Source organism: Oncorhynchus mykiss, chromosome 5, assembly GCF_057628025.1.
Source record: "Oncorhynchus mykiss isolate SJ-2025 chromosome 5, ASM5762802v1, whole genome shotgun sequence".
Taxonomy (NCBI): Eukaryota; Metazoa; Chordata; class Actinopteri; order Salmoniformes; family Salmonidae; genus Oncorhynchus; species Oncorhynchus mykiss.
This window is the reverse complement of record NC_143026.1, coordinates 85,955,001-85,973,669: the sequence shown is the minus strand read 5'-3', so window position 1 is coordinate 85,973,669 and position 18,669 is coordinate 85,955,001. Positions and strand designations below refer to the sequence as shown.

Genomic DNA, 18,669 nt, shown 5'->3' with positions numbered 1-18,669 from the left:
GTGACATGTTGGTACTTAATGCCATTCACGGAGGCTGTTTAAATAAATCTCTGCCTGTTATTTTCTGATGGACAGACACACGGAATTCCCCATCACCATGGCAGAAGACTGGCACACACCACATCTAACTACAGACAGTAGTGGTGTACCCGCGGCTGGCATGCAACTCAGTGTCAACACACAGTACAGACACGCAACAGAATGTGGCAGGTTTTGAAACCTTTACAGACAAGACCACAAACGCACCCGAGACACACGCATCGGAGAGTTGACAACCAGGAGTTCTCAGTCACAGGGTTCCTCCTCATCTGCCTACTCAGGGAGACGTCGCCCCCTACTGGCCCAGGGCTGCAGAGGATTGTAACACTGTCAGTAAACCATCTACACACGTCAACCACAGACAGATACAGACAGATACAGACAGACAGACAGACAGACACATCTCTTTATGTGGATCCCCATTAGCTGCTACAATTGCATCAGCTCCTCTTCCTGTAGTCCACAAATATTCTTATCAGTGAGATGTGTAAAGACTGCATAGGTTTAGTCCCTTATTTGTCCCCCTATGTTATCCTAATTTAACACACTAAGGCAAGCATATCCACATACTAGTTAAATACACTGCTGATTAATTATTAGGTCATGGTGACAGCTAACTAATACATCACACTTTTATTTGATACAGACTGGAGCCCCATTAAGATTCCATACTATTATCAAGCCCTGTTAATTAGCTACTGAAGAGAAAGAGCGAGAGAAGGGTCATTAGCATGAGTTAATGACAGTGTCTCACAGTGTTGTAATTACACATTACATCACCCCCTCTCCAACATGCAATTAGCTCTGGTTATAAAATATTTTAATGTCTGAGATCAGATTTTCAATTAGGTAATGTTCTGCTCAGGGTGAAAGTGACTAGTGAATGTAGGTGTAATGAACATAAAGGGGTGGTTGTGAATGCTATTGTAACGAATGCAAATGGTTTGCTATTGTTGTGAAAGTAGCTCTAATGAACTTAACGGGGTTGTTGTTGTGAATGTAGCTCTAATCTAATTATATTACATGCCTGCTGGCTTCCCTTGGGGTGAGCTTTTGTGAACGCACCCCTAATCTTGATATTGAAGTAGTGGTAATGAGATGAGCAGGGATAAGGTTAGTATGTTGTGTTGTCAACAGACCAAACTGGGAATTTGTTATTAGAGCAGGCTGTGACTCTATTGTCATGTCACCATGTCTGGCCTGATACTGAGTCATGATTTGGATACAGTATGGATGATGACACCCGAATGTGGCAGCCAGTGTGCGTGTTTGCGTGCGAGTGTCTGTGTGTGCGTGTCCTTGCGTGCATGTGTGTGTGCCTTGCATAGTCTGCAGTCATACTATGTTTAGCCCTCCCAAGCTGAGGAACGAGGACGTGGACCGGATGAATTCCATCAACTGAACGCACTCATAACAATCGTGGCTCTCCACTGCTATCACTGCCAAGCCTCAGCCGTGAAGTCATCTCCCACAAATACTCCCTCTCTTCCTGAAATGCTCCTTCTCCCTCTCCACATTTTGCCTTTCCAGCAGGCATTGTATTTCACGCTTCCAGGACTCCCTGACTGACTGACCCCCCTAGGCTTGGACCAAGCCCTATACCCCAAACCTAGACCTCAGGCCCAATACCCCAAACCTAGACCTCAGGCCCAATACCCCAGACCTAGACCTCAGGCCCAATACCCCAGACCTAGACCTCAGGCCCAATAACCCAGACCTAGACCTCAGGCCCAATACCCCAGACCTAGACCTCAGGCCCAATACCCCAGACCTCAGGCCCAATACCCTAGACCTCAGGCCCAATACCTCAGACCTAGACCTCAGGCCCAATACCCCAGACCTAGACCTCAGGCCCAATACTCCAGACCTAGACCTCAGGCCCAATACTCCAGACCTAGACCTCAGGCCCAATACCCTAGACCTCAGGTCCAATACCCTAGATCTCAGGCCCAATACTCCAGACCTAGACCTCAGGCCCAATACCCCAGACCTAGACCTCAGGCCCAATACTCCAGACCTAGACCTCAGGCCCAATACTCCAGACCTAGACCTCAGGCCCAATACCCTAGACCTCAGGCCCAATACCCTAGATCTCAGGCCCAATACTCCAGACCTAGACCTCAGGCCCAATACCCCAGACCTAGACCTCAGGCCCAATACTCCAGACCTATACCTCAGGTCCAATACCCTAGACCTCAGGCCCAATACCCTAGACCTATACCTCAGGCCCAATACCCTATACCTAGACCTCAGGCCCAATACCCTACACCTAGACCTCAGGCCCAATACCCCAGACCCAGACCTCAGGCCCAATACTACAGACCTAGACCTCAGGCCCAATACCCCAGACCTAGACCTCAGGCCCAATACCCCAGACCTAGACCTCAGGCCCAATACCCCAGACGTAGACCTCAGGCCCAATACCCCAGACCTAGACCTCAGGCCCAATACCCCAGACCTAGACCTCAGACCCTATACCCCAGACCTACCCTCAGGCCCTATACCCCAGACCTATGCCTCAGGCCCTATACCCCAGACCTAGACCTCAGGCCCTATACCCCAGACCTAGACCTCAGGCTCCATACCCCAGCCCCATACCCCAGTCTCAGACCTAGACCTCAGGCCCAATACTCCAGCCCTAGGCCCAATATACCCAACCTCTGGTCCAGCCTCTGGCCTAATCAGATCATGAGGAGCAGCAGACCCCTGAACACACCACCACAAACCACTTGTGCCCCCGCATTCAGCTTCCTGATTAGACACCGGCCTAAGCGGACAGGAATACACACGGAACATTAGCCAATATCAGTCTGTTCTCTGGGAAGAAATGTGTGTCAAGGACCAATCAAAAATAATGACATCAACAGGAAACTATTAGAGTGTAATAACCATTCTTCTGATCCCTGGACTGTTAGGATTTGGAAGACTTTTGGATAGGAACTGTTTTTGTATGTTTTTGAAAACAACCATTGTCTACACGGGTCGGGGAAGATTATTGTGTGTGAACTGTGAACATTCCACATATTCTAAATGTGTTGCTGAAAATACACTGTGCACTAGTGACTAGAAGAAAGACATGCACTAATTCAATAAGTAGTGTCAGTAGTTTTTGTTATGCCCCATTGTCTTACATCAGATAGCACAACTTTCATCTGCAGGGGGTTTGTAAGCTTGACAGTAGCGACAATATCTCTGTGGGCCGAGTTAAGTAAAGGGTGAATTGTGCCCAGGAGGTGTGGGATAAGCAGTACTGGTCTAACATCATTCAGCTGGTCTAACATCATTCAGCTGGTCTAACATCATTCAGCTGGTCTAACATCATTCAGGCATTGTTCATCAGTTCCATCCTTGTTGTCCTGTTAGTCTTGCATTTCCTACAGACTGCTTTTCTTGTATGTCTCCTAGGCTGGACACCATTGTCATATCTGCTGGCTGGATTGTTCTAAGATGGCGTAGCAGTCAGACGTCTTTTGTCCTCGTCTTGTCGTGTCGCCTGTGTATATCTTTTTCTTCGCATATATTTTTTATAATTTTTCGAAAACTCAACTTCAAAACACTCTCCTGCAACCCGCCTCACCCAATGTGGTGCGGATCTGTTTTTTTCTAAAGTATTATTCACCTCAATCCCCCAACAGATGCTAGCCAGCTCACTAGCTACTAGCTAGTAGTCAGCAAACCACTGCTAGCGGTCATCAGCTAACCTTTACCTCGGAAATCTCTCGCCAGTTTGTACAACGCGACTCATACCAGAGCATACCGGACCTGTTTTCTCACCATACCCCGGATTCCTACCGCAAGCTCTGGAAATTTTCATCTGGATCATTGCAGCTAGCTAGCTGCTATCCGAGTACTGGCTAACGTCGGTCCCAGAGCAAGCACCAATTAGCCTGGAGCTATCCCATGCTAGGCCCTTTCTCCCGGCTAGCTAAAGAGGCCCACCACTCCTGGGCTACAATACCCGGACCCCTTCTACTACCTGTACGGGGCACGGAACCCAGCCGATCCTTCATGACTGGACTACGACGTAATCTGCTCGAGGGGGTATTCAACTGGCCTCGATATCGCGCCGTCCCCTAAATGCCCATCCGCTAGCCATGGCCCGCTAGCTGCTAGCTGGCTAGAGCATATTGGGCTGTTAGCTGTATAGATCCATTGGCAAATTTCTTGGGCCACTACACCTATCTTGCCAAATGGACTTGGACCCCTCTACTACTCGGGAACCCTACTAATCCATCACGACTGGTCTATCAACGTCAATTGATACAAGCTTTCCTCCAACGATATGTCCCTATAAGACCCTTCTGCTAGCTTGCTAGCCCTAGTCTGCTAGCTTGCTAGCCCCGGTCTGCTAGGTCAAATCAAATGTATTTATATTGCCCTTCGTACATCAGCTGATATCTCAAAGTGCTGTACAGAAACCCAGCCTAAAACCCCAAACAGCAAGCAATGCAGGTGTAGAAGCACGGTGGCTAGGAAAAACTCCCTAGAAAGGCCAAAACCTAGGAAGAAACCTAGAGAGGAACCAGGCTATGTGGGTTGGACAGTCCTCTTCTGGCTGTGCCGGGTGGAGATTATAACAGAACATGGCCAAGATGTTCAAATGTTCATAAAAGACCAGCATGGTCAAATAATAATAATCACAGGCAGAACAGTTGAAACTGGAGCAGCAGCACGGCCAGGTGGACTGGGGACAGCAAGGAGTCATCATGTCAGGTAGTCCTGAGGCATGGTCCTAGGGCTCAGGTCCTCCGAGAGAGAGAGAGAAAGAGAGAATTAGAGAGAGCATACTTAAATTCACACAGGACACCGGATAGGACAGGAGAAGTACTCCAGATATAACAAACTGACCCGAGCCACCCGACACAAACTACTGCAGCATAAATACTGGAGGCTGAGACAGGAGGGGTCAGGAGACACTGTTGCCCCATCTGAGGCCAAACAGGAAGGATATAACCCCACCCACTTTGCCAAAGCAAAGCCCCCACACCACTAGAGGGATACCTTCAACCACCAACTTACCATCCTGAGACAAGGCCGAGTATAGCCCACAAAGATCTCCGCCACGGCACAACCCAAGGGGGGGGCGCCAACCCAGACAGGAAGATCACATCAGTGACTCAACCCACTCAAGTGACGCACCCCTCCTAGGGACGGTATGAAAGAGCCCTAGTAAGCCAGTGACTCAGCCCCTGTAATAGGGTTAGAGGCAGAGAATCCCATTGGAAAGAGGGGAACCGGCCAGGCAGAGAGAGCAAGGGCTGTTCGTTGCTACAGAGCCTTTCCGTTCACCTTCACACTCCTGGGCCAGACCACACTCAATCATAGGACCCACTGAAGAGATGAGTCTTCAGTAAAGACTTAAAGGTTGAGACCGAGTTTGCATCTCTCACATGGGTAGGCAGACCATTCCATACAAATGGAGCTCTATAGAAGAAAGCCCTGCCTCCAGCTGTTTGCTTAGAAATTCTAGGGACAATTAGGAGGTCTGTGTCTTGTGACCGTAGCGTACGTGTAGGTATGTACGGCAGGACCAAATCAGGTAAGAGCAAGCCCATGTAATGCTTTGTAGGTTAGCAGTAAAACCTTGAAATCAGCCCTTGCCTTGACAGGAAGCCAGTGTAGGGAGGCTAGCACTGGAGTAATATGATCAAATTGTTGGGTTCTAGTCAGGATTCTAGCAGCCGTATTTAGCACTAACTGAAGTTTATTTAGTGCTTTATCCGGGTAGCCGGAAAGTAGAGCATTGCAGTGGTCTAACCTAGAAGTGACAAAAGCATGGATTAATTTTTCTGCATCATTTTTGGACAGAAAGTTTCTGATTTTTGCAATGTTACGTAAATGGAAAAAAGCTGTCCTTGAAACAGTCTTGATATGTTTGTCAAAAGAGACATCAGGGTCCAGAGTAACACCGAGGTCCTTCACAGTTTTATTTGAGACGACTGTACAACCATTAAGATTAATTGTCAGATTCAACAGAAGATCTCTTTGTTTCTTGGGACCTAGAACAAGCATCTCTGTTTTGTCCAAGTTTAAAAGTAGAAAGTTTGCAGCCATCCACCTCCTTATGTCTGAAACACATGCTTCTAGCGAGGGCAATTTGGGGGCTTCACCATGTTTCATTGAAATGTACAGCTGTGTGTCATCCGCATAGCAGTGAAAGTTAACATTATGTTTTCGAATGACATCCCCAAGAAGTAAAATATATAGTGGTCCTAAAACGGAACCTTGAGGAACACCGAAATTTACAGTTGATTTGTCAGAGGACAAACCATTCACAGAGACAAACTGATATCTTTCAGACAGATAAGATCTAAACCAGAACTTGTCCGTGTAGACCAATTTGGGTTTCCAATCTCTCCAAAATAATGTGGTGATCGATGGTATCAAAAGCAGCACTAAGGTCTAGGAGCACGAGGACAGATGCAGAGCCTTGGTCTGATGTCATTTACCACCTTCACAAGTGCAGTCTCAGTGCTATGATGGGGTCTAAAACCAGACTGAAGCATTTCGAATACATTGTTTGTCTTCAGGAAGGCAGTGAGTTGCTGTGCAACAGCCTTTTCTAATAATTTTGAGAGGAATGGAAGATTCGATATAGGCCAATTAGTTTTTTATATTTTCTGGATCAAGGTTTGGCTTTTTCCAGAGAGGCTTTATTACTGCCACTTTTAGTGAGTTTGGTACACATCCGGTGGATAGAGAGCCATTTATTATGTTCAACATAGGAAGGCCAAGCACAGGAAGCAGCTCTTTCAGTAGTTTAGTTGGAATAGGGTCCAGTATGCAACTTGAAGGTTTAGAGGCCATGATTATTTTCATCATTGTGTCAAGAGATATAGTACTAAAACACTTGAGTGTATCTCTTGATCCTAGGTCCTGGCAGAGTTGTGCAGACTCAGGACAACTGAGCTTTGAAGGAATACGCAGATTTAAAGAGGAGTCCGTAATTTGCTTTCTAATAATCATGATCTTTTCCTCAAAGAAGTTCATTAATTTATTACTGCTGAAGTGAAAGCCACCCTCTCTTGGGGAATGCTGCTTTTTAGTTGGCATTGCGACAGTATCAAAAAGGAATTTCGGATTGTTCTTATTTTCCTCAATTAAGTTGGAAAAATAGGATGTTCGAGCAGCAGTAAGGGCTCTTTGATACTGCACGGTACTGTCTGTCCAAGCTAGTCGGAAGACTTCCAGTTTGGTGTGGCGCCATTTCCGTTCCAATTTTCTGGAAGCTTGCTTCAGGGCTCGGGTATTTTCTGTATACCATGGAGCTAGTTTCTTATGACAAATGTTTTTAGGGGTGCAACGGCATCTAGGGTATTGCGCAAGGTTAAATTGAGTTCCTCAGTTAGGTGGTTAACTGATTTTTGTCCTCTGGCGTCCTTGGGTAGACAGAGGGAGTCTGGAAGGACATCAAGGAATCTTTGTGTTGTCTGTGAATTTATAGCACAACTTTTGATGTTCCTTGGTTGGGGTCTGAGCAGATTATTTGTTGCAATTGCAAACTTAAGAAAATGGTGGTCTGATAGTCCAGGATTATGAGGAAAAACATTAAGATCCACAACATTTATTCCATGGTACAAAACTAGGTCCAGAGTATGACTGTGACAGTGAGTAGGTCCAGAGACATGTTGGACAAAACCCACTGAGTCGATGATGGCTCCGAAAGATTTTTGGAGTGGGTCTGTGGACTTTTCCATGTGAATATTAAAGTCACCAAAGATTAGAATATTATCTGCTATGACTACAAGATCCGATAGGAATTCAGGGAACTCAATGAGGAACACTGTATATGGCCCAGGAGGCCTGTAAACAGTAGCTATAAAAAGTGATTGAGTAGGCTGCATAGATTTCATGACTAGAAGCTCAAAAGACTAAAATGTCTTTTTTTTTTGTTGTAAATTTAAATTTGCTATCGTAAATGTTAGCAACACCTCCGCCTTTGCGGGATGCACGGGGGATATGGTCACTAGTGTAGCCAGGAGGTGAGGCCTCATTTAACCTCTAGCGTCGAGCAATCCCGTATCCGGGAGCGTAATCATAGCCTTAAGCTCATTACCATAACGCAACGTTTCCTATTCATGAAAATGAAATGAAATAAATATATTGAAACACAAGCTTAGCCTTTTGTTAACAACACTGTCATCTCAGATTTTCAAAATATGCGTTACAGCCAACGCTAGACAAGCATTTGTGTAAGTTTAGCATGGCATAATGCTATGCTAGGCTGTGCTGGCAGCAGGCAAGGCAACATTTTCACAAAAATAAGAAAAGCAACCAAATTAAATAATTTACCTTTGAAGAACTTCAGATGCTTTCACTCAGGAGACTCCCAGTTAGATAGCAAATGTTCCTTTTTTTCCAAAAATAATATTTTTGGAGGCAAAAAACAACACGTTTGTTCATCCTGCTTGGCTGAGAAATCGACCGAAAATACTTCAACTATAACGCCAAACTTTTTTCAAAATTTGCTCCATAATATCGACAGAAACACGGCAAACGTTGTTTAGGATCCATCCTCAAAGTGTTTTTAACATATGTATTCAATAATATATCCGTGGAGGCAGTTGGTTTCTCATAAGAAACTATTGGAAAAATGGCTACCTCAGTATTTTACGCAACGTTTTCTCCGGGAGACACCATGTGACCACATGCTATATATGGTCCCTTACAGCCATTCTCCTTTCGGAAAAGCTGACCACGACTCCATTTTGTTGATCCCTGCCTACAGACAGAAACTAAAACAAGAAGCTCCCGCGTTGAGGTCTGTTCAACGCTGATCCGACCAATCCGATTCCACACTCCAAGACTGCTTCCTTCACGTGGACTGGGATATGTTTCGAATTGCATCAAACAACAACATTGACGAATACGCTGATTCGGTGAGCGAGTTCATTAGAACGTGCGTTGAAGATGTCGTTCCCATAGCAACCATTAAAACATTCCCAAACCAGAAACCGTGGATTGATGGCAGCATTCGCGTGAAACTGAAAGCGCTAACTACTGCTTTTAATCAGGGCAAGGTGACCGGAAACATGACCGAATACAAACAGTGTAGCTATTCCCTCCGCAAGGCAATCAGACAAGCTAAGCATCAGTATAGAGACAAAGTAGAATCTCAATTCAACGGCTCAGACACAAGAGGTATGTGGCAGGGTCTACAGTCAATCACGGATTACAAAAAGAAAACCAGCCCCGTCACGGACCAGGATGTCTTGCTCCCAGGCAGACTAAATAACTTTTTTGCCCGCTTTGAGGACAATACAGTGCAACTGACACGGCCCGCAACTAAAACATGCGGACTCTCCTTCACTGCAGCCGACGTGAGGAAAACATTTAAACGTGTCAACCCAGACGGCATCCCCAGCCGCGCCCTCAGAGCATGCGCAGACCGGCTGGTGTGTTTACGGACATACTCAATCAATCCTTATCCCAGTCTGCTGTTCCCACATGCTTCAAGAGGGTCACCATTGTTCCTGTTCCCAAGAAAGCTAAGGTAACTGAGCTAAACGTAGCACTCACTTCCGTCATTATGAAGTGCTTTGAGAGGCTAGTCAAGGACCATATAACCTCCACCCTACCTGACACCCTAGACCCACTCCAATTTGCTTACCGCCCCAATAGGTCCACAGACGATGCATTCTCAACCACACTGCACACTGTCCTAACCCATCTGGACAAGAGGAATACCTATGTGAGAATGCTGTTCATCGACTACAGCTCGGCATTTAACACCATATTGCCCTCCAAGCTCGTCATCAAGCTCGAGACCCTGGGTCTCGACCCCGCCCTGTGCAACTGGGTACTGGACTTCCTGACGGGCCACCCCCAGGTGGTGAGGGTAGGTAACAGCATCTCCACCCCGCTGCTCCTCAACACTGGGGCCCCACAAGGGTGCGTTCTGACCCCTCTCCTGTAGTAGTCCCTGTTCACCCACGACTGGCTGGCCATGCACACCTCCAACTCAATCATCAAGTTTGCAGACGACACTACAGTGGTAGGCTTGATTACCAACAACGACGAGGCGGCCTACAGGGAGGAGGTGGGGGCCCTCGGGAGTGTCAGGAAAAAACCTCACACTCAACGTCAACAAAACTAAGGAGATGATCCTGGACTTCAGGAAACAGCAGAGGGAGCACCCCCCTATCCACATCGACGGGACAGTAGTGGAGAGGGTAGTACGTTTTAAGTTCCTTGGCATACACATCACGGACAAACTGAATTGGTCCACCCACACAGACAGCGTTCTGCACAACGCATCACAGGGGGAAAACTACCTGCCGTCCAGGACACCTACACCACCCGATGTCACAGGAAGGCCATAAAGAGCATCAAGGACAACAACCAACCGAGCCACTGCCTGTTCACCCAGCTATCATCCAGAAGGCGAGGTCAGTACAGGTGCATCAAAGCAGGTACTGAGAGACCTGAAAATCAGCTTCTATCAGACTGTTAAACAGCCACCACTAACATTGAGTGGCTGCTGCCAACATACTGACTCAACTCCAGCCTCTTTAATAATGTAAAAATTGATGAAAAATGTATCACTAGCCACTTTAAACAATGCCACTTCATATAATGTTTACATACCCCACATTACTCATCTCATACTGTATGTATATACTGTATGATATACCATCTACTGCATCTTGCCTATGCCATTCTGTACCATCACTCATTCATATATTTTTATGTACATATTCTTCATTCCTTTACACTTGTGTGTATAAGGTAGTTGTTGTGAAATTGTTTGGTTAGATTACTCGTTGGTTATTACTGCATTGTCGGAACTAGAAGCACAAGCATTTCGCTACACTCGCATTACCATCTGCTAACCATGTGTATGTAACCAGAAAGTTGCAAGTTCAAACCCCCGAGCTGACATGGTAAAAATCTGTCGTTCTGCTCCTGAACAAGGCAGTTAACCCACTGTTCCTAGGCCGTCATTGAAAATAAGAATTTGTTCTTAACTGACTTGCCTGGTTAAATAAAGGTAAAATAAAAAAATTAAAATGTGACAAATAAAATTTGATTTGATCTATCTTCAGTGCTCGTGCTGCTAGGTTATCTAAACTGTGACTTGTTTAACACCCCGGCCATCCTACAATCTAAGCTTGATGCCCTCAATCTCACACAAATGATCAATGAACCCACCAGGTACAACCCCAAATCCATAAACACGGGCACCCTCATAGATATCATCCTAACCAACTTGCCCTCCAAATACACCTTTGCTGTTTTCAACCAAGATCTCAGCGATCACTGCCTCATTGCCTGTATCCGTAATGGGTCTGCGGTCAAACGACCACCCCTCATCACTGTGAAACACACCCTAAAACACTTCAGCAAGCAGGCCTTTCTAATCGACCTGGCCCGGGTATCCTGGAAGGATATTGACCTCATCACGTCAGTAGAGGATGCCTGGTTGTTCTTTAAAAGATCCTCCCTCACCATCTTAAATAAGCATGCCCCATTCAAAAAATGTAGAACCAGGAAAAGATATAGCCCTTGGTTCTCTCCAGACCTGACTGCCCTTAACCAACACAAAAAACATCCTGTGGCGTTCTGCATTAGCATCGAACAGCCCCCATAATATGCAACTTTTCAGGGAAGTTAGGAACAAATATACACAGGCAGTTGGAAAAGCAAAGGCTAGCTTTTTCAAGCAGAAATGTGCATCCTGTAGCACAAACTCGAAAAAGTTCTGGGACACTGTAAAGTCCATGGAGAATAAGAGCACCTCCTCCCAGCTGCCCACTGCACTGAGGCTAGGAAACACTGTCACCACCGATCAATCCACTATAATTGATCATTTCAATAAGCATTTTTCTACGTTTGGCCATGCTTTCCACCTGGCTACCCCTACCCCGGTCAACAGCCCTGCGCTCCCCACAGCAACTTGCCACAACCTCCCCCACTTCTCCTTCACCCAAATCCAGATAGCTGATGAAAGAACTGCAAAATCTGGAACCCTACAAATCAGCTGGGATATACAATCTGGACCCACTCTTTCTAGAATTAACTGCTGAAATTGTTGCATCCCCTATTACTAGCCTGTTCAACCTCTTTCGTATCATCTGAGATTCCCATAGATTGGAAAGCTGCCGTGGTCATCCCCCTCTTCAAAGGGGAAGACATTCTAGACCCAAACTGCTACAGACCTATATCTATTCTACCCTGCCTTTCTATGGTCTTCGAAAGCCAAGTTAACAAACAGATTACCGACCATTTCGAATCCCACCATACCTTCTCCACTATGCAATCTTGTTTCAGAGCTGGTCATGGGTGCACCTCAGCCTCGCTCAAGGTCCTAAACAATATCATAACTGCCATCGATAAGAGACATTACTGTGCAGCCGTATTCATCGACCTGGCTAAGGCTTTCGACTCTGTCAATCAGCACATTCTTATCGGCAGACTCAACAGCCTTGGTTTCTCAAATGATTGCCTCGCCTGGTTCACCAACTACTTCTTTGATAGAGTTCCGTGTGTCAAATCGGAAGGCCTGTTGTCCGGACCTCTTGCAGTTTCTATTGGGGTGCCACAGGGCTCAATTCTCGTATTGAAATAAACTTTTGTTCTTGACCAAATACTTATTTTCCACCATAATTTGCAAATAAATTCATTAAAAATCCTACAATGTGATTTTCTGGATTTTTCTTATCATTTTGTCTGTCATAGTTGAAGTGTACCTATGATGAAAATTACAGGCCTCTCTCATCTTTTTAAGTGGGAGAACTTGCACAGTTGGTGGCTGACTAAATACGTTTTTGCCCCACTGTATATCTCGCTGGTCACCCCCAAAGCCAATTCTTCCTTTGGCTGCCTCTCCTTCCAGTTCTCTGCTGCCAATGACTGGAACGAACTGCAAAAATCATTAAAGCTGGAGACTCTTACCTCCATCACTAGCTTTAAGCACCAGCTGTCAGAGCAGCTCACAGATCACTGCACCTGTACATAGCTCATCTGTAAATAGCCCATCCAATCTACCTCATCCCCATACTGTATTTATTTATCTTTCTCCTTTGCACCCCAGTATCTCTACTTTCACATTCATCTTCTGCACATTCTACCATTCCAGTGTTTAATTACTAAATTGTAATTACGTCGCCACTATGGTCTATTTATTGCCTTACCTCTTATCCTACCTCATTTGCACATAGATGTTTTTCTACTGTATTATTGATTGTATGTTTGTTTATTCCATGTGTAACTCTGTGTTGTTGTATGTGTCAAACTGCTTTGCTTTATCTTGGCCAGGTTGCAGTTGTAAATGAGAACTTATTCTCAACTAGCCTACCTGGTTAAGTAAAGGTGAAATAAATAAAAAATATCGGCACCCAGAATGGGTCGGTGTCCAGTATGGATTTGAGAGAAGAGAGAATGACTATTTTAAAACAGACTTAGGGAAGGCTGATCAGTATGGTGTGATAGTCTCTCACTACAGGCAGACAGCTAAGAGAGCGTTCGCGATCACGCACATTTACATGTTTTCATTTAGGACCACTGCGATGACGCAACACACCAGACATGACCCGAGGTGTTCATTGTTACTCTGTCCCCCAGTCGGGCCCAGCCGGGCAGAGCCGGCCACGCTCTAGACTAGCAGATCTGGGTGATACACACACACACACACTCTCTGTCTCTAACACACACACATATACACACACACAGACACACAATTCTAACCCTAACTCTCCTCACTCACACACACAGAGAGAGAGACACACACACACGCACAGACACACAATTCTAACCCTAACTCTCCTCACTCACACACACAAACACACACACACAGACACACAATTATAACCCTAACTCTCCTCACTCACACACACAGACACACACACAGACACACAATTCTAACCCTAACTCTCCTCACTCACACACACAGACACACACACACAGACACAAAATTATAACCCTAACTCTCCTCACTCACACACACACAGAGACACACACACACACAGACACACAATTCTAACCATAACTCACCTCAAACACACACACACAGAGACACACAATTCTAAACCTAACTCTCCTCAAACACACACACACACAGACACACAATTATAACCATAACTCTCCTCAAACACACACACAGAGACACACACACACACACAAACACACACACAGACACACAATTCTAACCCTAACTCTCCTCAAACACACACACAGAGACACACACACAGACACACACACACGCCTGCTCAACCTTTCTCTCTCTGCATGATATAAAAAAGGAGAGCAGAGCAGAAGGGATGAGAGGAGGGATGAGAGGAGGGAGAAGAGGAGGGAGAAGAGGAGGGAGAAGAGGAGGGATGAGAGGAGGGGTGAGAGGAGGGATGAGAGGAGGGAGAAGAGGAGGGATGAGAGGAGGGGTGAGAGGGAGAAGAGGAGGGGTGAGAGGGAGAAGAGGGAGGATGAGAGGAGGGAGAAGAGGAGGGAGAAGAGGAGGGAGAAGAGATGACAGGATGGACAAAACAGTTGAGTGGAAAGGAGAGTATGACAGGAGGAGGATCTGACCCTGGTAAAATCAACTTTTCTTATCCTGGGGGAGATCTCAGGCTCCACTTGTGAAAATACCTTTTTAATGTTGTTTGGTTTACTTTCATTCTCCTTCCTCCTACTTCTCTAAGGCATCCACAGATGTTCAGGGCGTAAACATTTTGGAGACACACACACACACACCTGCTCTGCATGCAGGTCATAACATCCTCATTGCTCCTTCTCCCCCCCAACCCCGACTCGGCTGATTACATCAATTACATGACATCTGCTGTGAAAGAATGTCAGTCAGTCTGTCTGCGCCTGTCTGTGTTCTCCGTTAAGGCTCAGTCGCCCAGATAGACGTTTGGAGTCTGTCTGCCCCCGTCTGTGTTCTCCGTTAAGGCTCAGTCTCCCAGATAGACGTTTGGAGTCTGTCTGCCCCTGTCTGTGTTCTCCGTTAAGGCTCAGTCGCCCAGATAGACGTTTGGAGTCTGTCTGCCCCCGTCTGTGTTCTCCGTTAAGGCTCAGTCGCCCAGATAGACGTTTGTAGTCTGTCTGCCCCTGTCTGTGTTCTCCGTTAAGGCTCAGTCGCCCAGATAGACGTTTGGAGTCTGTCTGCCCCCGTCTGTGTTCTCCGTTAAGGCTCAGTCGCCCAGATAGATGTTTGGAGTCTGTCTGCCCCTGTCTGTGTTCTCCGTTAAGGCTCAGCCGCCCAGATAGACGTTTGGAGTCTGTCTGCCCCTGTCTGTGTTCTCCGTTAAGGCTCAGTCGCCCAGATAGACGTTTGGAGTCTGTCTGCCCCTGTCTGTGTTCTCCGTTAAGGCTCAGTCGCCCAGATAGACGTTTGGAGTCTGTCTGCCCCTGTCTGTGTTCTCCGTTAAGGCTCAGTCGCCCAGATAGACGTTTGGAGTCTGTCTGCCCCTGTCTGTGTTCTCCGTTAAGGCTCAGCCGCCCAGATAGACGTTTGGAGTCTGTCTGCCCCTGTCTGTGTTCTCCGTTAAGGCTCAGTCGCCCAGATAGACGTTTGGAGTCTGTCTGCCCTTGTCTGTGTTCTCCGTTAAGGCTCAGCCGCCCAGATAGACGTTTGGAGTCTGTCTGCCCCTGTCTGTGTTCTCCGTTAAGGCTCAGTCGCCCAGATAGACGTTTGGAGTCTGTCTGCCCCCGTCTGTGTTCTCCGTTAAGGCTCAGTCGCCCAGATAGACGTTTGGAGTCTGTCTGCCCCTGTCTGTGTTCTCCGTTAAGGCTCAGTCGCCCAGATAGACGTTTGGAGTCTGTCTGCCCCTGTCTGTGTTCTCCGTTAAGGCTCAGTCGCCCAGATAGACGTTTGGAGTCTGTCTGCCCCCGTCTGTGTTCTCCGTTAAGGCTCAGTCGCCCAGATAGACGTTTGGAGTCTGTCTGCCCCCGTCTGTGTTCTCCGTTAAGGCTCAGTCGCCCTGATAGACGTTTGGAGTTTAGAACTTGAGCGGACAGGAACAGCTGGGTCTGGTTCTATTTTGCCCGGCACCAATATGCTCCCTACCCCTCCTCCTTGGACCTAACCCTTCATTGTTTGCCTGGAAAGGTATAGCAGTGTAGTGGTGGAGCTCCCATCATATTCCTTACACCTTACAGATCTACAAACACCAGAGAGTTTTAGGGGGAGTATAGGAGGGAATTTTGAACGTGGTGCTGTGTCCCTCATAGCTTACCATCCATCTGTCTTCCTTTGTGTCTATAGATCATGCAGCAGATGAGTGACCATCGTTATGACAAGCTGACAGTGCCTGATGACATTGCAGCCAACACCATCTACATGAACCTCCCTGGCAAAGGTCATGTGCTGTTACACTGCACCCCAGAGGAGTTCCCAGAGAGTGCCAAGGTGAGCAAACACACACACACACACACATATGTACAGTATACACACATATTCACATGCACGCATACACTAACACACACACTCTGTGACTCTTGGATATCAGCTCGTATGGGAGCAGTGAATGTTATTGTCTCTGTAGCGGTAAGGCATGGTTGGGGATGAGCCATGTCATTTACATTCCTCAGTGTCACTACACAGTAACTCACTCTGGGCTCCTGGTTACCACATCACCAACACCCTGCAATCTGCACAGACAGCTCCAACACTTCAAATGTACTCTGTGGTTAAAACCCAAACTTTAACATTTATTTTTAGTACACACTGTTTATTGAAATATGTCTCTTTGGATTTGGAACCGTTGTCCAAAGGCTGACTATTATATTTTCCTTGAGGATTGGCTGAAGGGAAATTCAAGCCAAACATTATAAAATCAGAGTGACTGCCTCTCTTTCCTGTATCAGACCACTGTGGGGACGTGTGTATTCATATGTGTCCTGGATGGAAACTTGGGACACTTTCTGCCTCTGAGCACCAGCTGTGTGATGAAGAATCATTCATGTAGAGGTGTTGGAATCCCAATATTCAGTGGTGTCAGACCATAGGGATACATCTCTGTGTGTCAGACACAGTTCCATGTAAACACACACACACAAATACACACACTCACTCTCTCTCAGCATGATTGAACATCACATCTACAGTTGAAGTCAGAAGTTTACATACAGTGGGGCAAAAAAGTATTTAGTCAGCCACCAATTGTGCAAGTTCTCCCACTTAAAAAGATGAGAGAGGCCTGTAATTTTCATCATAGGTACACTTCAACTATGACAGACAAAATGATAAAGAAAATCCAGAAAATCACATTGTAGGATTTTTAATGAATTTATTTGCAAATTATGGTGGAAAATAAGTATTTGGTCACCTACAAACAAGCAAGATTTCTGGCTCTCACAAACCTGTATCTTCTTCTTCAAGAGGCTCCTCTGTCTTCCACTTGTTACCTGTATTAATGGCACCTGTTTGAACTTGTTATCAGTATAAAAGACACCTGTCCACAACCTCAAACAGTCACACTCCAAACTCCACTATGGCCAAGACCAAAGAGCTGTCAAAGGACACCAGAAACAAAATTGTAGACCTGCACCAGGCTGGGAAGACTGAATCTGCAATAGGTAAGCAGCTTGGTTTGAAGAAATCAATTGTGAGAGCAATTATTAGGAAATGGAAGACATACAAGACCACTGATAATCTCCCTCGATCTGGGGCTCCACGCAAGATCTCACCCCGTGGGGTCAAAATGATCACAAGAACGGTGAGCAAAAATCCCAGAACCTCACAGGGGGACCTAGTGAATGACCTGCAGAGAGCTGGGACCAAAGTAACAAAGCCTACCATCAGTAACACACTACGCCGCCAGGGGCTCAAATCCTGCAGTGCCACACGTGTCCCCCTGCTTAAGCCAGTACATGTCCAGGCCCGTCTGAAGTTTGCTAGAGAGCATTTGGATGATCCAGAAGAAGATTGGGAGAATGTCATATGGTCAGATGAAACCAAAATATAACTTTTTGGTAAAAACTCAACTCGCCGTGTTTGGAGGACAAAGAATGATGAGTTGCATCCAAAGAACACCATACCTACTGTGAAGCATGGGGGTGGAAATATCATGCTTTGGGGCTGTTTTTCTGCAAAGGGACCAGGACGACTGATCCGTGTAAAGGAAAGAATGAATGGGGCAATGTATCGTGAGATTGAGTGAAAACCTCCTTCCATCAGCAAGGGCATTGAAGATGAAACGTGGCTGGGTCTTTCAGCATGACAATGATCCCAAACCCACCATCCGGGCAAGGAAGGAGTGGCTTCGTAAGAAGCATTTCAAGGTCCTGGAGTGGCCTAGCCAGTCTCCAGATCTCAACCCCATAGAAAATCTTTGGAGGGAGTTGAAAGTCTGTGTTGCCCAGCCCCAAAACATCACTGCTCTAGAGGAGATCTGCATGGAGGAATGGGCCAAAATACCAGCAACAGTGTGTGAAAACCTTGTGAAGACTTACAGAAAACGTTTGAACTCTGTCATTGCCAACAACAAAGTATTGAGATAAACTTTTGTTATTGACCAAATATTTATTTTCCACCATAATTTGCAAATAAATTCATAAAAAATCCTACAATGTGATTGTCTGGATTTGTTTCCCTCATTTTGTCTGTCATAGTTGAAGTGTACCTATGATGAAAATTACAGGCCTTTCTCATCTTTTTAAGTGGGAGAACTTGCACAATTGGTGGCTGAC

At 46.2% G+C, this 18,669-nt stretch overlaps 2 protein-coding genes across 3 annotated transcripts in view; both read left to right on the top strand.

Annotated features, from left to right (window-relative positions):
- The window catches only part of ddah1 (dimethylarginine dimethylaminohydrolase 1), a 148,292-nt gene that overhangs the window by 116,773 nt on the left and 12,850 nt on the right, over nt 1-18,669 (top strand). For both annotated transcript variants that reach the window (XM_090236175.1, XM_036978598.2), the window contains exon 5: nt 16,244-16,387. In XM_090236175.1, coding sequence (XP_090092301.1) covers nt 16,244-16,387 — 144 coding nt within the window. The remainder of the gene's footprint in view (nt 1-16,243; nt 16,388-18,669) is intronic.
- Nucleotides 202-2,965, top strand: LOC149983608 (uncharacterized). Its single transcript, XM_090236576.1, has 2 exons — nt 202-368; nt 1,755-2,965. The coding sequence occupies exons 1-2, from the start codon at nt 202-204 to the stop codon at nt 2,836-2,838; spliced, it is 1,251 nt and encodes a 416-aa protein (XP_090092702.1). The 3' UTR covers nt 2,839-2,965.